Source organism: Pagrus pagrus, assembly GCF_965226575.1.
Source record: "Pagrus pagrus genome assembly, chromosome: 16".
Lineage (NCBI taxonomy): Eukaryota > Metazoa > Chordata > Actinopteri > Spariformes > Sparidae > Pagrus > Pagrus pagrus.
The window spans coordinates 29,875,783-29,896,636 of NC_140200.1; the positions used below are offsets into that span (position 1 = coordinate 29,875,783).

General features: G+C 42.3%; 2 protein-coding genes across 2 annotated transcripts in view; one reads left to right on the plus strand and one right to left on the minus strand.

Annotated features, from left to right (window-relative positions):
* znf292b (zinc finger protein 292b) overlaps positions 1-10,285 on the plus strand; it is a 33,159-nt gene extending 22,874 nt beyond the window's left edge. The window contains exons 6-8 of the mRNA XM_084376997.1: positions 2,207-2,343; positions 2,804-2,945; positions 3,345-10,285. Of these exons, the coding sequence (XP_084233123.1) occupies positions 2,207-2,343; positions 2,804-2,945; positions 3,345-9,851 (6,786 nt within the window). The 3' untranslated portion in view covers positions 9,852-10,285. The remainder of the gene's footprint in view (positions 1-2,206; positions 2,344-2,803; positions 2,946-3,344) is intronic.
* A 2,029-nt stretch (positions 10,286-12,314) lies between these two features.
* Positions 12,315-15,538, minus strand: gjb7 (gap junction protein beta 7; the record flags this gene model as incomplete). Its single annotated transcript, XM_084377511.1, has 2 exons — positions 15,391-15,538; positions 12,315-13,118 (listed from the first exon to the last, which is right to left on the minus strand). Exon 2 carries the CDS (start codon positions 13,101-13,103, stop codon positions 12,315-12,317), a length of 789 nt encoding a protein of 262 aa, XP_084233637.1. The 5' UTR covers positions 13,104-13,118; positions 15,391-15,538.
* Positions 15,539-20,854: the final 5,316 nt, after the last annotated feature.

Here is a 20,854-nt window from a genome sequence, read left to right on the forward strand (position 1 = left end):
CCTAGTAGTGCTTTGCACTATATTGGTTGAATCAAGCAGACCACTGTTAAGAAACTCTACAGCTCACAAGTTTAGTGTCACCGCATATTTTTCTTGTTTTCCATCAAAACTCATGCCTTGGTTCATCAAACAATTTCCCACATGAGTAGAAAATATAGGCAAGACATTATTAGTTCTTCATAGTTTGGAGCTGTGCTTTGATTCATTATCCTGTTGTAGGATATAGTTGGCTCCAATCGTCCACAGGGTATGACATGGTGTTGAAAATTTGAATGATAGCCTTCTGTTTTCATGATCCCTTTAACCTTGTACAAATGTCCCACTTTACCAGCACCAAAGCACCCCAGATCATCACATGGCATCCATCATGCTGACAGATGGAGTCACTCCTCCAGCATCTTTTTTATTTGTTCTATCTTACAAATGTTTGATCCCAACACCTCAAACTTAGATCTGTCTGTCCATAGACACTGGACAGAGGAAGGAGGAAAAAGTGTCTGTGTTCTTTTGCCTATATTAATCTTTTCATTTTTAATGGCCAGTCTATCATAATAATAAAGGGTTTTCTAATGATCATTAGCCTTTTAACACCATGTGCCATTGGGCTACAGGAGTGATTGTTGCTGAAAATGTAGAGATTTCATAAAAAGCTTGTCAAGTGTCAATTACATCATTAGTAATGTCCGGACTGTATTTCTGTATCAGTTTAATGCAGTACTTCTCAAATGGTGAGGTGTCAGGGGGGGCGTGAGAGGCAGGGCAGGACTTTCATTTCATTTTAATTTTTCACTTTCATTATCGGTAGCCCCATTCACACTGCTGTTTGCATGCGGGGATCCTGCGCCAATTCTCCGCATCCGCCTCTGTGTGAAAGTTTCAGATGCGGCAAGGGGTGAAATTTCCCTCCGCCTCTGATGCTTCTCCGGAGGTATCAGAGGCACAGTATTGGCGAACCGAACCAGTGTGAGCAGATAAGCTGGCGGCGGGGAGTGGCGGGGTGTCGATCTGATGGTGTTCACTGTGTGATAGCTAAACAGGTCCAACACTCAATAAAATATAGAGAAATGTCCCACAAAGCAACGTTACAGGATCAAACAACAGTAACGTGGTAACTGGTCGTGTCTTTGGCAACTTATGAGGAAAAAAATACAGCAGTTATATGTGGAGAAGTGTCTGTCAGCCTGTAGGTCCTATCGACTCTTCGTCACATTTCAGGCCGAAAAACAGCTTCACTGATGGTGATTATGTAATTAAGAGAAAAACTTTGTCATTTTCCAGGATGTTTGGTGGGTCAGGATCCCAATCACAACACATTATAACTGCATCCATATGATGATAAGTGTGTACATGTTTAGATTAACATTTTGTAAGTGCGGCATCAGTAAACAAAATAAAGTTAAAGTAAAATAAAGTTTTAAAAAAACGATATTGTTGCCAGTTTTGCACAAAAAAAATTAAAAAGTCCTTTTTGATAAGGAATAAGCTGATGAAGCTGACAAGTGACCAATGTTTACACTTTAAAGTTTTGAATGTTACTGTGTTAAGTCTATAAAAATGCAAATCCCAGTGAATCATTTGCGCTTTTTTCTCTGTTTTGAGAATCACACATTCTTGTTTAAATGTTACATAAATGGGGTTAATAAACTAAACTTGGAAATTGTTTTAATGCAGATGTTAACTCGACTCATTTTTTTAATCTATTTTGATAATCAGGTGATTGTATGCAGAATGCGGATGCCAGCAACTCATACAGTGGTTTATACAGATAAATAAATACATATTATCTGGTTCTCAATAGTATTTCAATTCAAGGGGGGCATGAAAAAATGTCTGTCCTCTAGGGGGGGCATGACAGAAAATAATTGAGAACCCCTGGTTTAATGGTTTTTTAATTGAAACAATTGTACTTGTCTTTCAAAAACAGAAACTTCTAAGTGAACCCAAACTTTTGAGACTTAATATAACTGTCCTGAAATTACCCTTTTGATAACTGAATGGTGTTGTGCATGTTACTGCAGGCCTTACTTCTCTATCTGTGAAATACTTTCTACTGTGTCTGTATTTTGTGTACCTTTGACTGTAATACATTCCTCATCCACAAGATGGCAGACCAAACGTTAACACATTTTGTGAGTCTATTGGAGGCATATATGGTGTCCATTAATTGTTGTGGGTTTTTCCTCAAGTGTCTGTTGTTTTTGTGAAGCTTTCAAAGGAGGACTGCCGCGATGCTTTAGAGATGATCTGCAACCTGGAGTCGGATGGAGATGAGAGGGCAGCTCTTACCTTATGCTCGGCCTTCCTGACCCGACAGCTTCTCCAGGGAGATACATACTGTGCTTGGTAAGAGAACACAAGCCTCCCCATCTGATGCATCTATATAGGGTTTCCTTGTTTAGAGGGAGGGTAACCCTAACCCCAAAAAACACTTCTTTAAATGATATTAATTAGGCTGTATGTTTATCCCACTCACAAATATTTATATATTATAAGTGTTAAAAAGTTGTAACTCTGTGCTTTCCAGGTAAAATATGATATGGTGCTTAAGTGAAGACAATCATACTGATAAAGAACATTATGTTTAAGTTTAATGCAGAATTGGCCTGCAAATGTTCATTCAGGCCAAATGAACCGACGGAGCACAAAATCAATATGAAGTGTTGCACAATCGGTGGTTGATAAAACTCTTCTGTTACTCTTTTGTTTCCTTCTGTGTTAATGAATGGATACATTGAGAGGCTGATTGTCAATATAGGCTAAGACATTGAACAGAAAATGACCAATGACTTTTGTTTCCACTCAGGGAGCTCACTTTGTTTTGGAGCAAGCTGCTGAAGCGATTAGAACCATCAGAGCAGGCCTTCCTCAACAGATGTCGCCAGATGTCCTTACTTTCCAAAACCGTGTACCACATCCTGTTCCTCATCAAGGTCATCCAATCAGAGGTCAGTAAACAGTGAGCTGCAGTGGTTTAGTCAAACAAAAGTTATCTTCTCCCCTTTCTCTTGTGAATTTTAGTTGGATGAAGCAGACTCCAGCTGCTACCCACAGAGAACATTGTACCTTTAGAAACCTCTCTGGTCTACAGTGGTTGAGTTTTTGTTTCAGGGTATAGTTCTCCTTAAAATACATTAAAACGTGAGATGTGTATGTTTGTAATGCATGAAACAATAACAATTATGATCAGAGTAGTGTTTTGGTAATGTTTCACTTTATTATTTAAGTAAGAATTTCTTTTAAAGTGTTTTTCTGTCTTACAAAAAATTAATTTGCGTGATTAATTGTGAGTTTCAGAATAATTGTGTTGGGCAGCTTTAAATTCTTTGACTTCCTTTTTTTCATAGATGGACAGCGTTGGATTGCCAGTGTGCATTGAAATGTGCATAAGGGCTCTTCGGATGGCATCAGATGATGGAAGCCTCAAGGCCACTGTGTGTAAAACTATTTCCTGTTTACTTCCCACTGACCTGGAAGTGAAACGAGCCTGCCAGCTGACAGAGTTTCTCTTGGAGCCCACCGTGGATTCATACTATGCTGTGGAGACTCTTTACAACGAACCAGATCAAAAACTGGAGGAGGAGAGTATGCCTGTTCCCAACTCACTACGCTGCGAGCTCCTGCTGGTTTTTAAAATCCAGTGGCCTTTTGACCCAGAGTTCTGGGATTGGAAAACACTAAAGCGACATTGTTTAGCTCTAATGGGTGAAGAAGCTTCAATAGTATCTTCCATCGACTTGCTAAATGATACTGAGGACCCCGAAGAAGAGGAAGACTTCCTCAGTCAGGATGGGTTTAAGAATATCCCAGAACACTTAATCAGCGGCACCTATGAACTAAAAGATGTCACTGACAAGAGACAGAAAAACAGAGAAATGAAGAAACTGAGAGAGAGAGGTTTCATATCTGCTAGGTTTAGAAACTGGCAGGCATACATGCAGTACTGTGTGCTGTGTGACAAGGAGTTTCTTGGCCACAGGATTGTGCGCCATGCACAAACTCATCTGAGCGGTGGTGTATACAGCTGCCCGATATGTGCCCAAACCTTTACTTCAAAAGAAGCCTTGATTCCCCACGTGACATTACATGTTAAACAGTCGTGCAAGGAAAGACTGACTGCCATGAAAACAAACAAGAAATTGTCTGATCCTAATACAGCTGCCCCTGTAATCGCAGCATTGAAGGCAAAGACAGAAAATGAACTTTATGAAAATGCTGATTCCCACGGGCAGAATGCTGGGTTAATTCGTAATGTTCAGGCCACAGCGTCCAGGTGTAAGACAGACAATAGTGAAGACAATGTGTGCCCTGTTGGAAAATGTAGAAGGAGCTTCAAATTTTTCAAAAATCTTGTTGCACATGTTAAAGCTCATGGGGATGACGAGGAAGCGAAGACTTTCCTTGAAATCCAGAGCAAAAAGGTAGTTTGCCAGTACTGTCGCCGCCACTTTGTTAATGTCACTCATCTAAATGATCATTTACAGGTCCACTGTGGTGTGAAGCCTTACATCTGTATTCAGCTGAACTGTAAGGCAAGTTTCCTGTCCAACACTGAGCTACTTCTACACAGGAAAACACATTCTGTTTTTAAGGCTAGATGCATGTTTCCAAAATGTGGAAAGATTTTCAATGAGGCCTTCAAACTCTACGACCATGAGGCACAGCATTACAAAACTTTCACCTGCAAAGTTGTGGATTGTGGAAAGGTATTCCATTCACAACAACAGCTTGATTTACATCTGGAGAAGCATGCCACCCAGGAAGAGAAAAGGTCATCTTCTGAACACATCTCACAAAATATGCAGCCTGGCCCTTCACTCATTGAACAAATGCTTATCAATCACACTCCAAGTAAACAAGAGAACTCCCAAGAAAACTGGAATGGAAGGCTGCCAGTGCCCTTGGAGGGTGTGCAGAAATCATCACAAGCACCTGCGGAAACAGTAGGTGGGTACAGTGTCAAACATGAACCACAAAACACGCCCTTCTCAACCAGTCACACACCAAGTTTAAATAACTCTGTGATTCAACCTATGAATCCCCCCTTGTCTGATACTAACAGACACAGAGATCGTTGTGATTATACGAGACCACCCCAACAGAATCAAACGGTACGTCCATGTGAAGCTAATTTAGACAACGTGTCACATGACTATAATGCAGATGTCCCACGAGGCCAGCCACAGATGTTCCTCTGTGATGTAAATGCTGGATCAATGAGTTACAATTCTGACTGCAACTTACCTTTGCCAGTGCAGCAAGGGCCAATGTGTAGCAGCAACCTGCTAACAGCATCACCACTCCAGAACTCCACAGAACCAGCAATGTCACAACCACTTCCTCCATCAGTAACCCCACAGCCACTCAATAGGAACAGACCAGACAACTCTGTGACATCCTCGACTAGCGCTGGCCCTCTTCCAGGACAGAGAGAGCGATATCAATGTGCATTTGAAACTTGTACAAGGGACTACAGCTCTTGCAGAAGTGTTGCCAAGCACATGAAAACGGTTCATCCAGATTTCTATGAGCAATGGAAAGTTGCTCGAACTAAGATCAAGATGACCTACGCCTCGGCCCCGAGCACGTCATCTGTTGGACATCTCGGTTCAAATGCCTCACTGCAGCACCAGAAGGACAGCAGAGTACCACTTCATGGAGTTCAGAGGCAAAATGTTATCCAGTCCCCTCCTTATACTTATATGGGTACAAGCACAAAGCATACTGCTCTACACCCCCAGTCCTCATCTGCCCTGAACCAGGATGCTTCCCTTGTGATGGAAAATGTTTTAAATCCCATTGTTCTCTCTCAGCTAGGAAGTGATACAAATCTAGGCACCCAAAACTGGACCTCAGCCCTTGGAAGTGAACAAAATCAAATCTGTGGCTCTTCCCAAGTCTATCCATCCAACATGCGGGCAATGCCACAAGTTGATTCCACCAGTGCTGCTCTGCCACTCAGTGTCCCGTCTTCCTCTATGATGGCGACGAGAATGAACAGCACGGCAGAGTCTTTACAGTCGCCAGTTACAGAAAATGGGTCCCAGTCAGTGTTGCCCTCATACATGGCTGGTGCTAAGGAAGTGTCACAACGAGCAGAAGACCACCTTCAGCCATATACATCACAGATGCAAAGCAGTTTAGTGTCTGGCTCCAGGGCCCCAGAAAAAACAAAATCAATGCAAATTCCCTCTCCAGACAGTGCAAGCCAAAAAAACTGTATCAACCAACCTCAGAATGGCCCAGTCGTCTCTGACAGTGCTTCTGAAAATCCAACACGGGCTAAAAGAAACAAAAGGACCAAATGGCCAGCTATTCTTAGGGATGGCAAATTTGTTTGTTGCAGGTGTTTTAGACAATTTAATAGTCCCAAATCCCTGGGAGGCCATCTGTCCAAGCGTGCAATCTGTAAACCATATGATGAGTCTGAACTGAACACAGACCTGCCAGCATCATTTCTTGACCTTCTCAATTCAGAGCAAACAGTTGGTACCACTCAGCCACAGATACCTTATAATCCTGCTGCTGTGTATCAGGAGAAGCCTCGCCAGTCAGTGACAAATGGTTCAACGGCCGCAAAAGAATACCCCGCTCCTAATTATCCACAAGATAATCTGCGCGTATATGGGAATGGCGAGTCAAACGATGACATTCTTAAACAAATCATGACTGAATCTAACATGTCTGATCTCTTTGTGCATACACCGGCTGCCCAGCCATTGTTCCAAAACTCTTATGGAGCCAGTGAACGTTTGCTAGGAAGCTCAGTCATACAGCATACAGAAAATGTCCAGCTGAAGCTTGAGAACAACTCGTATAGTACAGCCCATTATCCTCAGCTAGGTGTTGATACTTTTGCTGGAAGTGAATTCCCTGATCCACTTCTTTCTCAAAGTCTCCCAGAAAACCCATCCTCTGCTGTTCCTGGAAGTGTTCCCACAAACCACAATGAAGGGTATCGCTCTGAGACGACCATTCAGACACCAGATACAGATTCAAACCAAGTGATGCAAACACTGTTACCTGATATTCAACTTAGTCCATCAACAAGTGGCAAGCAGGCTGAGACACAAAGAAAGACAAGTGAACAAGATATTAAAAAGAGACTACGGGAGCAGATTTTAGCTGGCTCTCAACGTAGAAACATCTTGTGTCATTCAGGCAACACCGACCCCAATGCCAGTTCACAGAATCCCATGACTTTTGGCCCAGTGTGCAGTCCTCCCAATAATTCTGGACTTCATCAAATGTCTTGTGATGCAAAAAGTGACTCAGGAACCGAAGGACAAGTCATTCAAGAAAACTCTGCAATCATCCCAGCAACCTCTGGTGACATGAAACAACTTCTGAACACACAGAGCTTTACTTGTTTCAGAGAGACCTCCACACCGCAGCAGGAGGTACTGAGCCCCACAGGGGTTGGGCCAAATGATGCTGATCCTGAGCCCACTCAGTTATCTGCCAGCCAGCAACAGTGGATGACAGAAATTCAAAGTGCATTTGAAAGGCTTGACTTGGTCAGAGAAATATCTGATCAGATGTCAGCTTCCATCAAACAAAGTAGCAATACTATGAACAGCCAGACAGTATCAGCAAAGGTGGATGTACGCAGCCCAGTGTCGTCAAACTTTGTCAAACCGTATGCTTGTGAGAATGAAAACTGCACATTTAGTTCCATGTCATGTGAAGCTCTTTGGAAACACCTCTCCAAAACTCACAGCTACACACTTGAGATGGTGAATGTAGTTAAAAAAAGGTACGGCCAATATGCTCCTTTCAAGTGTCAAAAATGTAGCAAAGCATTCACTCGAAACTCAAACCTCCGCGTTCACTATCAGTCAGCTCACAAATTATCGGCTAAAGAAATAGCAGATCTGGATATGAAGCGCAGAGAGGCCAAAGCTGCTGCGTTTGCTGCCATACAGAAGCAGGTCAAAGCAGCTCAAAGCACAATGGTTGCTCATTCATCAACAGATCTGTATTCATCTCAAGACGCAGCAAAACATTTCTGCCCATCTGAGGCATTTGTACCACGTACCAACGTGGACACAACTAATCAGAATTTTCAAGATGACAGTCGTTACACAGTCATTCAGGCTTTGCAAAGTGCCATGCCTCAGGATAATGGGCCTCCCTCTCTCAACAAACATGCTGCTATCAATAGGCAACCGATAGTGAAGCCAAGCATAGAGATCTCAAAGAAGACTAAGGAGAGGAAGCCCAGCTCAGGTGAAGCTACGAGTCCATACAGACCATATCGCTGCGTTCATCAGGGCTGTGTGGCAGCCTTCACCATCCAGCACAATCTGATCCTCCATTATAGGGCTGTTCACCAGTCTGCTCTGTCAGCACTGGAAGTGAACAAAGAGCAGGACCAGAGTGAGGGATTGGATGAAGTCATAAACCATGATGAGGACGATCCAGAGGCAGAGATCACCCAAATTTCTGAATTCAGATGCCAAGTCAAAGACTGCTCCCGAGTTTTCCAAGAAGTTCCAAACCTCTTGCAGCATTATCTTCAGCTGCATGAATTCAGTCTTGATAAAGTTGGGAATCTCTTGTCCTGCATCAAGCTTGGCAAATTTGTTTGTGGCCACAAAGGATGCACAGCATCCTTCACTGCTTTCTGGAAATATATAGGACATGTCAAAGAACAGCATAAAGACATAAAGCTGGCCAAACCTGAACAATTAAACGGCACGTTCAAGTGTGAAATTGAAGGCTGTGACCGTTCATATGCCACAAAGTCAAATATGCTGAGACATGTCATGAAAAAGCATCAGGACCTGTATCAGCCCAAGATGAGGAGTCAGCGGACAAAAGAAGAGGCGATGAAACAGAGCTCTAAGACTGTGCTTTACCCAATTACCAAGACGAGTAATGGCAAGGAAAACATCGAGAGCAATAAAAAGATCCTACAGAGAGGAAATGACACAAAAAGAGTTGGCAAGGCAAAAACTAACCACTGGACTAAATATGGAAAACCCTCGCTGAAATCTAAAGTGGAGGCATCCTCCATGTGCACTAAAAAATTCCCTCTACAATACCCCTGTATGATCAAAGGGTGTGATTCAGTCATGAAGTCAGAGAGGAGCATATTAAAACATTACATGGGACACGGGCTGTCGGAGAAGTACCTGGAACAGCAAAGGAGTCATTTCATATTCTGCAAAAAGTTCCCCAGGCAGAAGTGTCGCTCCATCAGGAGTGATGACTCCAAATCAGACAACACCTCTGACCTGTCAGACAACGAGCTGGCAGCAGACACCAGCCAGGAAGGAGGGGGGGAATACGGATACTCCAAGCCAATCCTGCGCAAAAGGACCACAGCAGGGATTCCCCCGGCATTGTTTGATAGCAAGTTGTCTAATGATGAAAGTTCTGACAGCTCTGTAGTGCTCAAACGCAAGCGAGGTCGTCCCAGGAAACTGATCGAAAAAATTGTGAAACGCAAGAAAATTCCTCGAACGACCAAGACGGACATAGTTTACAGCAAGGACGATGAATCGGACTCTTCTTGCCCTGCAATAATCCAGGAGGAGGTGACCGAGCAGACTGCTCCACTGGCTTCTTTTAAACCAATGGGCTTTGAAATGTCTTTCTTAAAGTTCCTGGAACAGTCAAATAAATGTGAACATCCCTTGACGAGGACCGTTGATGTACCAGAAACATGGAGAAAACCCTACCCTTTGAACACCAAAGACACCTGTGTCAGGTTCAGCAACCGTCAGAATTTGAAATCACTTAGTAAGGTTAGAATAATTATAGACCGGGCCTTTTCAGGTGTCACCCACCTCATGTTGAGACAGCTGCAGGACATGCGGCCCACAGTGGTACTGGAAAAATCTGAGTAACGTGTCTTTTTTGTTGTTGAAAGGCAGAATCTCAGGACTAGAATGAGTAAAATCTGCTGCAGACTGGTGCCCTACATACAAAATGTTTTTTACACATCCTGTTATTTAAAAAACAAAAAGAAAAAAAAGTTGTTTTGAACTATACTGTAATATTGTCTGTAAAGTTTTTGTCTTTTTTTATAGAATAGTGTATAGCATGTTTTTATTTATGAACTAAAAAGTTATGTGAAAATTTTGCTAATAATTGAAGTATGACATCAGCCTGTGGTGTCTTAATCATCCCTGTGGGACAAATGGACTTTGAAATAGAATGTTTTGTTGTGTAGTTTGTGATTTGAAGACGTTGTTGATTATTGTGTGTTGTGTATATAGTTTGAAATCACTCACTGCCACCAGCAGTCTTACTATTAAAAGAACGGCTTTTTTACAACCAATCTGACTTGTTTTTCATCATTTGACATTTTGCTCGATTACACTGCAGGTAAGGAGGTTTGGAGTTGCTGCATGCACCCTGAATGGAAAATGATTTTGTGGAAGTTCTTCAATTATTCCCAATAAATGAGCTAGAACCACTAGACGAGTTTCTTGTATTAAATATTTATTTTATAGAAATTTTTATAAGAAATTATATAATGCCCTGTTCATTAAGTTTTTTTCGAGTTAATTTGCTCCACTTGGTGCTTCGCTTTAAGACTAGAAGTTGAGGAAAATGCATTTCTGTTCTACTCCCACTGAGAGAGGTCGGTGTGCTGTATGTAAACTAGTGTAGTGCTCTGTCAGAACATGCTGTTGGGCCCAGATTATCTGGTGACTGAGGCATTTACAGATCCAGGTGCAAATGTATTAATATTGCGAGTCAGAATTGAGCCCAATTGTGACATAGCACTTCTTTGGGTCCTGGATCAGATGAGCGGTTCTGGAGATGAACAACATCATCCAGAGATTCTCTGCTTTATAGTTGTCAGGTCACTGCGTGTTTGAAAGAAGAGCAATTTATGTTGAAGCTGTTTTTTATTAATCTATTATTGGAGTGAACATTTTCACAAGCAGTACAAAAGTATCCAATGAATATGAATGACATTTAACAGTCACAGTTCTAAATATAAATATTACTCTTTATGCTTATCATTTAAAAAACAACCTTTCATTATATCATACACAAATAAGTGATCAGTGCTAAATATTGCTTTAGACAAAATCCAATGAAGAAAGTTCATCCAGTCAGTGTCGCCACATGAAACAAACTCTAGAACCATACCAGAACATGGCTACTTCATACACTGATCCATCTGCCTGTTTGTACAGCTGGTGGGAGCCTGAGTCAGTCTGATGGTGACATACTGTAGTTCTTCATGTTTAGTTTTAGTATGGATGCTTTTACTGCTGTGGCTGGTAAGTTTACACAAAACAGTTTAAATTGACTACCTATTACTGCATTGAAGACAAGTAATGCATTCTTGAGTCATGATTTCTAAGCAGTCAAAATTCAAATTGATATCAGCAGTTAGTATTGTGTTGCAATGTTTAGCATGCTAACCAGCTAGCCCCAGCTGGCCTGGTTTCAAAGCTCCTGTGCCAGCTGTGTAAACATCAACACTCCCCCAGTACTCTGAGCTCCCGACCTGGATCGCGAGCTGCACAGCTAACTGAACTAACTAGCTAAGGACAGCTATAGTTGGCAGTTGTTAACAGTTGCTCTGGTGATATGCTGCCCCCTGTCTGTTGTGAATATGGATTGACCAATTGTTCAAAAGTGACCAATTCTTACATATTGCACCTCAAATCAAATTAGTACTGCACTTCCAAAATGTTTGTGGACTCTTAAGACAACTTATTTTTTAAAACAATGTTCAAAATTGAAGCAACAGAGGCGAACGTATCCTAGTCTCTACACTGGAGCCTACATTTTCCAAAATGCAACTTGGTAGCATCTTTGATTAGACGCTCCATAGTAAATACAGTAACAGACGAAAAGAGTAGCATTAAAAATGTGTAGTTTCTAAGCCATGACATCACTATGACATCATCAGGGTTATTATCTATGACTTGACAAGGCTACTCCAGAGCCACAGAAGGTTTTCACAGGCATCAGTGTGCCCTGATGATGAGATCGTGTACATTCAGCAGAAAAGGGAACAGTTGGCGCTTCTTCAGAGGAGACAGTCTGTCTCATGTTTCCAGCTAAATTGAATTCTAAACTGCAGACTTCATCGTGTCAGGAGTGTATCACATATCTGTCAGGAGTAATTTGACTGGTCATTAACATCTGTAACTGCAGTCTGTTCACACTCATACATGACTCGTCAGCTTTTCTCAATTCAGGCCTAAAATTGTTCCATGAAATCTATTCCTTCTTTTTACAGCACCAGTTGTAAAAGGTGCCACTGTGATCTGTGTCATGGTGGTTTGTCAGGTAAGGCAGGTTTTCCTGTGGTTTCATGTGGAGCTGTGAATATGAGTCCTCTAGGACTGGCCAGGCTGGTTTTCAGCTGTGGATGCAGGTTGTGTGTTGCTGTCCTCTCTGTTGACTGTGGCCTCGGCAGATACAAATGTGTTGACAATGGAAACAGGTGGCTGGTCATGGCTGAAAGACTTGTCTTTCACAGGAATGTAGCGCCTCCTGAAACATTTCCACAGCTGCTTCCATACAATGTACATGAGCTCCAGCACATTGAGAGCGATACACAGGATGGAGGTGCAGCCCATGATGTAGAGGAAGATCTTCTTCTCTGTGGCTTTGCTGATGTAACAGTCCACAGTGTTGGGACAGGGACTCTGGCTGCAGCGGAGCAGTATTGGCACCCCAAAGCCGTCGTACAAGAAGTAGAAAGCGAGCAGGGAGCCCACCTCGAAGGCTGTCTTGAATACCAGGCTGACGGTGTAGGTGCAGAACAGACCTCCATCAATGCTCCTTTTGTCCTTGTACAGTTTCTTCTTGTATTTGGCCTCCCGGTGCTCTCTGTAGGCCACATGCAGGGCCACCAGCAGGGACGGGGTGGACACCATGATCAGCTGCAGAGCCCAGAGGCGCACCTGCGAGATGGGAAAGAAGTGGTCGAAGCAGGCGTTCTCACAGCCGGGCTGCTCGGTGTTGCATACAAAATCCTTCTGCTCATCCTTCCACACCTGCTCGGCTGCCGCCACATACACCAGGATCCTGAAGAGGAAGACCACAGACAGCCAGATGCGCCCGATCACAGTTGAGTACTTGTTCACCCCACTGAGAACGTTCTCCAAGAAGCCCCAGTTCATCTTCCTCTGAGTGTGCTGTCAGGGAACAAACCAACAGATCACAGCACAGCAGATGTCTCAGAGAAGTTCAGTGTGTTCTGACCTTTTACTGAACATGACAGATTTTACACACACATTAGCGGTGGCCAGCTGTCTGAGAGCCACTGATTTCCATTCATAGACATTATGAATATAACTAAACAGATTTAGATTTGACAGAGGCAGCATGTGTAATGTAAAGTGAATGCGTGTGTGTGTCTGTGTCTCTCTCTCTCTGTGCGTGTGTGTGTGTGAACTGGGGTCTGACAGCTTCTTCAGGGGGACCAACATACCGGAGCCCATAACAGGTTTTCAGGTGAACAGAATGTTCAGGTGAAGGGCAGAGGTGAGGATCAGGCTCCAGAAAACAAATCAAGATTGTAAGTGTGTCATGTTATTATTTACTGTAGTGGCCTTTGGTCCTGATCAGTGGAGCCATGAGGGCCTCTGTTATGTTTTATTATGTCTGTCTGAGGTCTAGTGATGCCTCTCTGGCGGTGGTCTGGTGTCGCCTCCCCATCACATATTCACTAAGTGAGACAAAGGCAGTGAGTCGGGAATCACTGTATCTGATATAAGTTACATGTGAGACATGGGTTGTTTCATTTTCAGGTCCAGCATAGGTCACATCTGTCTACCCTGGATTAGACCCAACCTGCATCAGGTGTAGTCAGGGCTCAGCTCGTCACATTCTGTTATGTCCCAAACTAGCTAACCCCATGTATGAGAAGTTTTAAATATCAGTGTCAAACTGATATTTAAAACTTCTCATACATGTATAATATGGATCCTAACCCACTGACTGTGCTGTTTGGTGTAGTCCACCAGGTGACATCAATAACAGCTCATCAGACGGAGGCTGTAGCGTTCTCTACCTCGCTTGCTAGACGTCAGACACTCCTTAGGTGGAAGGTTAGACTATAGTCTCACAGGCGCTGGGTGGAGGAGCTCATCTGGTTCTGTCTGAACCTTAAGCACCTTCGCTACACTGCCCAAGGTTCCACCCAGAAGTGCTCTCTGTCCTTATATCCAGCTCACCCAACCCTGCGTTCTCTTCTCCTTAATAAAAATACTCAACATTTGTACTATTGTTCCATCAAACTGTGTTGACTCAGCATCTTTCCACTGACGGTCTGTAATGTACAGAAGCCCTGAGGGGCAAATGAGATGTTTTCATGGTGATCCATTTTCTAAGTCTGATCTGAATTATGTTCTCTCCTGTGTTTATGACCTGATAACTGGAGTACCATTTGTGGAACTGAGTAAGAACAAAAACAGACAAACTTTTTTTCACGGAAAAGAAAACAAATGAAAAAGATAATTTCACATGTTTTCACAGATGGAAAAAAAAAGGGACAAAACACTTCATAAACATAGGAGAGAAAACAATTTAGATCAGACTTGGATCACCATGAAAAAATACATGTTCTCACTTGTCCCTCAGGGCCTCTACAGTAACGCCTCAACGCTATCTGTTTTAAAGTTCAACAGTTTTGATCGCTGCTGTGATTGTAATATCTGTAAATAATAATAAAACAATGGATGCCTTGTCCTCTACTGGAAACCAGATCTGCCTGCATACAAATAAAGTAACCTGAAGTCAGCTCGTAGTGATGGACCGCCTTCAGATGCAAATGATCGCTGCAGGCTCCAGGGCAGCTGCTTGTTCAGTACACAGTGAGACCAGTTCTGCTGAGTGCAAAGTAAAAACCCATCAGACTGTGTGACAGGACCAGGATGTACAGATGGACTGTTTGATACTTTATCACATGTCCTTTATTGTGACGCCATTGTGTCAAAATGTTTCCAGGTTCCATCTTATCAGGTGACAGAATCTGTCCAGGCCTGGCAGGCTGGTTATATGAAAGGTGGTGTTGATGGTCCAATAATATTCCTGTGTGTGTCACAGTCAATGATACTGAGTCTCAATAAAATTGTCTCAGAGCATGTTAGGCTGAATGCTGCTCAACAGCCTTTAAAGCAGTATTGCTCCAAGATTAATCTTCACATCATCATTAATCATATGAATTATTTTGTCTAATGAAACAAAGATTTCTGGTGTTGATGTTTTATTAAGATGGCCTGTAGATCATAAACAGAATATTCTAAAAACTATATTATCAACAATGACTCTGAAGCAGCCGACGTTTAAAGAGTTTGACGTCGTGATGACAGATCATGACATATCAGCTAACAGTTACAATCTCATTCTACTAGAAGCTTGACTCATTCCTGACAGGCTGTGGAGAGTTTGCTTCAAGGAACTTACCAGTGGTGCCAGATGGGTGTCGTCTCAGTGACAGCAGGTGGTGCTGGGTGGGTCTCCTCTCAGTGACAGCAGGTGGTGCTGGGTGGGTCTCCTCTCAGTGATAGCAGATGGTGCTGGGTGGGTCTCCTCTCAGGTGGTGTCGGGGCTGTGCTGCGTGTCGTCTGCTGCACACCTGCACAGTGCCACACCTCATCCAACCACACTCCGTACAAACAGCTGGGCAGCTGAAATCAGCTGGATCACTCTGCTTTGTTTTGATGTTACTGCGAATCACCAGAATCTGTGACCATGAGCCCTCCCCCTCATCACCTGCTGATTATAAGTGGTGTGTGTGTGTGTGTGTGTGTGTGTGTGTGTACACAGACAGGATCACCATGGAGCTGTCTAATGCAAATAATGCATGCTGCCTGTCCTGTTCATGCTCAGTGTGGGGGAGGAGATCAGTACACACAGCATCACACACACACACACACACTGCCACCTGGACTGACTCATGTAACTTTGATGAGTGTCTGATCACATTACTCTGCTGATCAATAATACATGTGAGCTCAGGCCTGCCTGTGCCTTTTGGTTACACTCATAAAATCCCAAAGTCTGCAAGAAGTGTGCTCTCATGGTCCAATGTTCCTGAGCTGTCGTTATAATAATCAGTCAAAGTGTTCAGTTGAGAGAACATCAGCAGCCTGTCTGTTGTTGTCAGTCTGTTGTTGTCAGTCTGAAGCAGGTGTAACATAATATTTGTATGGTACAAAGCTGTATTCTATGAGGAGACTCAGTCAGATCTTTGCAGTAGGCTGTTCTGACCACTGAGAGGCGCTGTGAGGTAAACTGCGATCAGGCTGTAGCACACTGGATGAAGTCAGGTCTCCTCTGTGATGACATTTAAAATGATGTGACAAACATGTTTAAATAAGGGTGAAGAGGTGACGGCCCTGACCGTCTGCAAAAACACAGAATGAGTTTTCAGATGTTGACCTCTAAGTTAATATGGGCCCTTTGTTCAGGCAGCTGAGTACCTGGTGGTGTACTGTGAGTATGTCCTGTGACTCTGATGTACTTTTACTCCATTTATTTATTTAGATCTTACAGACGAACACATGAACATCTTATAAACTGTGACGAATTGTTATAAAAGACCTAACAGCATCACCTACAACAGAAGAGTGTGTCAAACTAAAATAGTGAACACATTTACATGTGAATGCATCCGTAATAATAATGCTTCTATATATTTTTGCACAGTTGCATGCAGCTTGTTATTATGGTGTCATGGACAAAGACGGCATCATCCTGTGATTGTGTTACTGTCAGCAAATCACAAACCAACATTTTCTGACTTCCTGTCTGTGGCTCACTGGTTACTACTGAAGGCATACTGTACATCTGAAAGAGAAGAGAAAATAAGAAAGTCACAAATATATAGGTGAATTTGTTTTAATACAGAAGTCTCTCATTCCTAATAACTGGTCTCAAAAGACTTCAACAAACATGACTCACACAGGAAGCAGTGCATCGACTAGGGACTACTTCTGTTTGACTATTGAATCACTCATCAGCTTTATTAACCAAGCAAATGTACACATACAAGCAATGTGACTGTGTGTTAAAGTGTGTGTAACTGACAGCAAAGACAAAAACTGTAAGCACTTCATGTAGAAATAGAAAGAAGTAGAGAACATGCATAACACTGAACAAGGACAAAGATATGTGAAGATATAAACAAAGAACTTTACTATACGTGCAGGCAGGTGAAACAACAGGTGTATTAAAGCAACACTGACCATCAACATGCTTCATCATCTCTATGCACAGCAGCTGCTTCTGTAGTCTAATGTAGTGAATGACAGAGGTGTGGACTTGGACTCGAGACTTTAGACTTGACTTGGACTCGAGTCCCGATTTTGATGACTTATGACTCGCTTGATCAAATCAAAAAAAGACTTGGACTTGCTTGGGACTTGATACTCTACTTGGACTTGAGAGCAAAGACTTGAGACTCTACTTGGACTTAACCCTCTTGACTTGAAATTCGAGTCAAGTCACATGCAGCAAGCACAAATATTAAAATATTTTAAAAAGTGTCACATCAATGTTATACTGAAGCAGCCAGCCAGAAATCCCGGCCGTCAGTGACACCTAGTGTCATAAAGTAGTAGCGCCGCCTGTACTCCACGTCGCCACGTCACGTCCCTACGTCACGTTACCTTACGCACAGGTAACAGACCAGAGACGACGAGACCACGTTAGCTAAAATGTCCATTCCAACAATAATTTCGTTTGCTTTCAAGCAGTACAAGGTGGACAGCAAGGGGCGGAAAGCCGTGTGCAAGGTGTGTGGTGCCAAAATTGCAGATGGGATTAAAACAACATCGAATTTTAATCGCCATTTGGAGAGGGGGCACAAAGAAATGTAAGTAACATGCATGCACTGATGATTAGCCACTCGAATCGAATGAGAGCATTTCCACCGGCCACAGCACGTCTCGGTGGACGGCAGCTGCTTCATTATTATGCAGGCACTGCAGCTGTGCAGCCAGTTATATTTTGAACAGGTCACTCCACTATTTCCTACATAAATATCGGATGCTTGACCCAAAAATCTTCTTTAAGTCTTTAATCATTGACTGATGGTGGAAAAAGTTGTGTTTGTGAAAACTTTTGAGAGGAGCTTCACTCAAAGTGTCTCCTAACTGAATGTAGTTGTTCAAAAATGTTTGACAGCAGCTCTTTGTGTTTATCTGTCATAGTTATTTCTAGTGTTACATTGAATGCACACCTGTGTGAAGAGTTTTTGTCACATTTTTGTGACTCGGCTCAGCTGCTCACATCAGCTAACTGCAACACGTAGGCTTGATGTTCCTGGTGTTAATCACTCATTTGACATTTGACACTAAGAGGAACCAGAGCCGTGACCAGTGGTTCAACCTGGTCACGTCTGGGTGCAGCTGGTTTTGAAGTTTTTATGTGCAAGTTTCAAATTGAACTGGTTTTGACGTGTGTTTCCATCACGGTGACAGTCGGGCGGCCTCAGTCAGCTGGTCAGAGAGTCCACGGGGAGGAAGGTGGACAATCCGGCTGGTCCTATGTCCAGGGTGGGGAGGACTTTCTGGTCAGTCTGGGTGAGTGTCTGTGTTGGAAACCACGTTGTCCGATAGCAATACAGCAAGTTTGTGTAGAAATAAAAAGAGAAATACCTTCCAAAGTCTATTGTCTATTGATTTACAAATGCACTCCTGTTATCAGTTTTGGCTGTATAATTAATGCCAATACACTAAAAAAAAAGATACTAAAGATATCTCTCAATTTTTTTCAATTTTAAATAGCTTTATTGGCATGAGAAGGCAGTGCTTATATTGACAAAGCATATTACAATAAAATATTAATAAAAATAAACATATGAATAAGTGGCAGAACATTAACAATAAAATATAAACAACTTAACAATTGAGACGTGGTCATGATACGTATCATTAATTATAATCGATTTGTTTGGGACTCGAAATAAAAATCTTAGGACTTGGTTGGGACTCGAAACAAAAATCTTAGGACTTGGTTGGGACTCTAAACAAAAATCTTAGGACTTGGACTTGACTTGGGACTTGAGCGCAAAGACTTGAGACTCTACTCGAGACTTGAGAGCAAAGACTTGAGACTCTACTTGGACTTGCAACATAGGGACTTTCTCCCACCTCTGGTGAATGATGATCTGTAATGGTGACAGTGGATGTGACTGTGTGACTGATCAGGTGTTCATGGTAGTATTAAAATGTATTAACCTCACATATAATCATTAGCTTTTCATGTTGCGTATTATTACTATTCATTATTTACTTTACATATTGCACTACCTTTATATCTTATATAGTATTGATCCCCTGTGTATGTGTGAGTAGGACCTGACCTGAGCATCAACTGTGTACGTTACTTTTGACATGAGATGAGCAGAACCTCAGCTAATGTACAGGAAACTGTGTGGGCACCTAATATTCTGTTCTCAGGATGTTATCAGTCCTACATAGGTACCGAGATACTTTCAAGGCAGTTTGGACGTCTGGTGTTTCGCTCTGAAACCTCCTTCTTTGTCATGTCCTGCTACTATTCTATAAACTGTGACTTTATAGCTCCATGTCAGACTCACCAGAACCTCCTGCTGTGAAGAGCCAGAGCCTTCAGCTAAAATGGACTAACTCTGTTATTATAGCACTTTATTAAAGTGCACACAGACAACCTTTTGTTTATTCATCTTTATTTGTTCACTTCTCAACAAGAATTTCCACCACATTCATCAGAGGGATGGACTGTGGGGACAAACTGGGCCACAGTGTTCTGTATAGAGGCAGGGACGGGCTGTGTCTGCTGCCTGGTCCGGACTCTGGAGAGGCGTCAGCTCAGGTCTCTGTATCCTGACTGTCCTCTATGGTTAGTGGTGTGCGATACTGCAAGATTTGGTATCGATCCGATACCCAGTAAATACAGGGCCAGTATCGCCGATAATGATACTTTTTAATAATTAAGGTGGATGCATCATCAAATTGCTAAATCTGAATGAATTTTCATGACTTTTAAGTGTTTTTGTGATTTTTCCTTGGATTATTAATTAGTTAAAACCCAGGACAGAATTTGGGTTTAGGGTAAATTTATAGGTAAATAGAAAATACTTTATTATCATAATAAAAGTGTATTGATAAACAATAGAACAGTAACAAAACAATTTTTCCCCATACATTGTCATGCCTGGAGGTTGCAGGTCCTTCACAATCATTTCTGCCAGGCTCCTCGTATTCTCCACCACTCCTGGGGAATCGGCTAAGTGAAATAATAAAATAATTAAGTCTGTAGCACGTCTACTTGTAGTTTAAATAAAGTAATCATGCAGTATCTCTTTCACAGTTAACACAAAAGGGTAATTATATTCAATCAAATCTGAGCCATATTATATTTAGTATATTAGTTTCAATTCCAGTAAATGTATTCATTTTAAGAACACGTTTCAATGGGATAAATGTATTATATCAAGGTCTTAGCATAATTTATACTTTTTGAGTTGGCTAAAGTAACAAAACTGACCAGTTGCACTTTGAAAATTAATATTAACTAATGCCAAAGATGACTAAAACATTACTTTCACCACTATTATCTACCTGGATATTCTCTGCCAGACTGAAAGGGGGGACAGCCAGGTCACCTCTTTGATGAAACTGCAGCAGTGCATACAGGAGAGAGACTGAAACTAAGGTATAGATCTCATTACACTGGTATTGATCAATATCAATACCAACGTTGGTATCGATATTATTGATATTTGGATCGATCCGCCCACCACTATCTGTGGTGTTTCCTGTCTTGGTTGGTGGCCGATCCAAGCCAGGCAGTGATGGAGGAACAGAGGACGGACTATGAGTGCTGTGTAGAACTGAGCTGGTACCTGAGGTTCGTCCTCTTCTGGGCCTGTGATAACCTG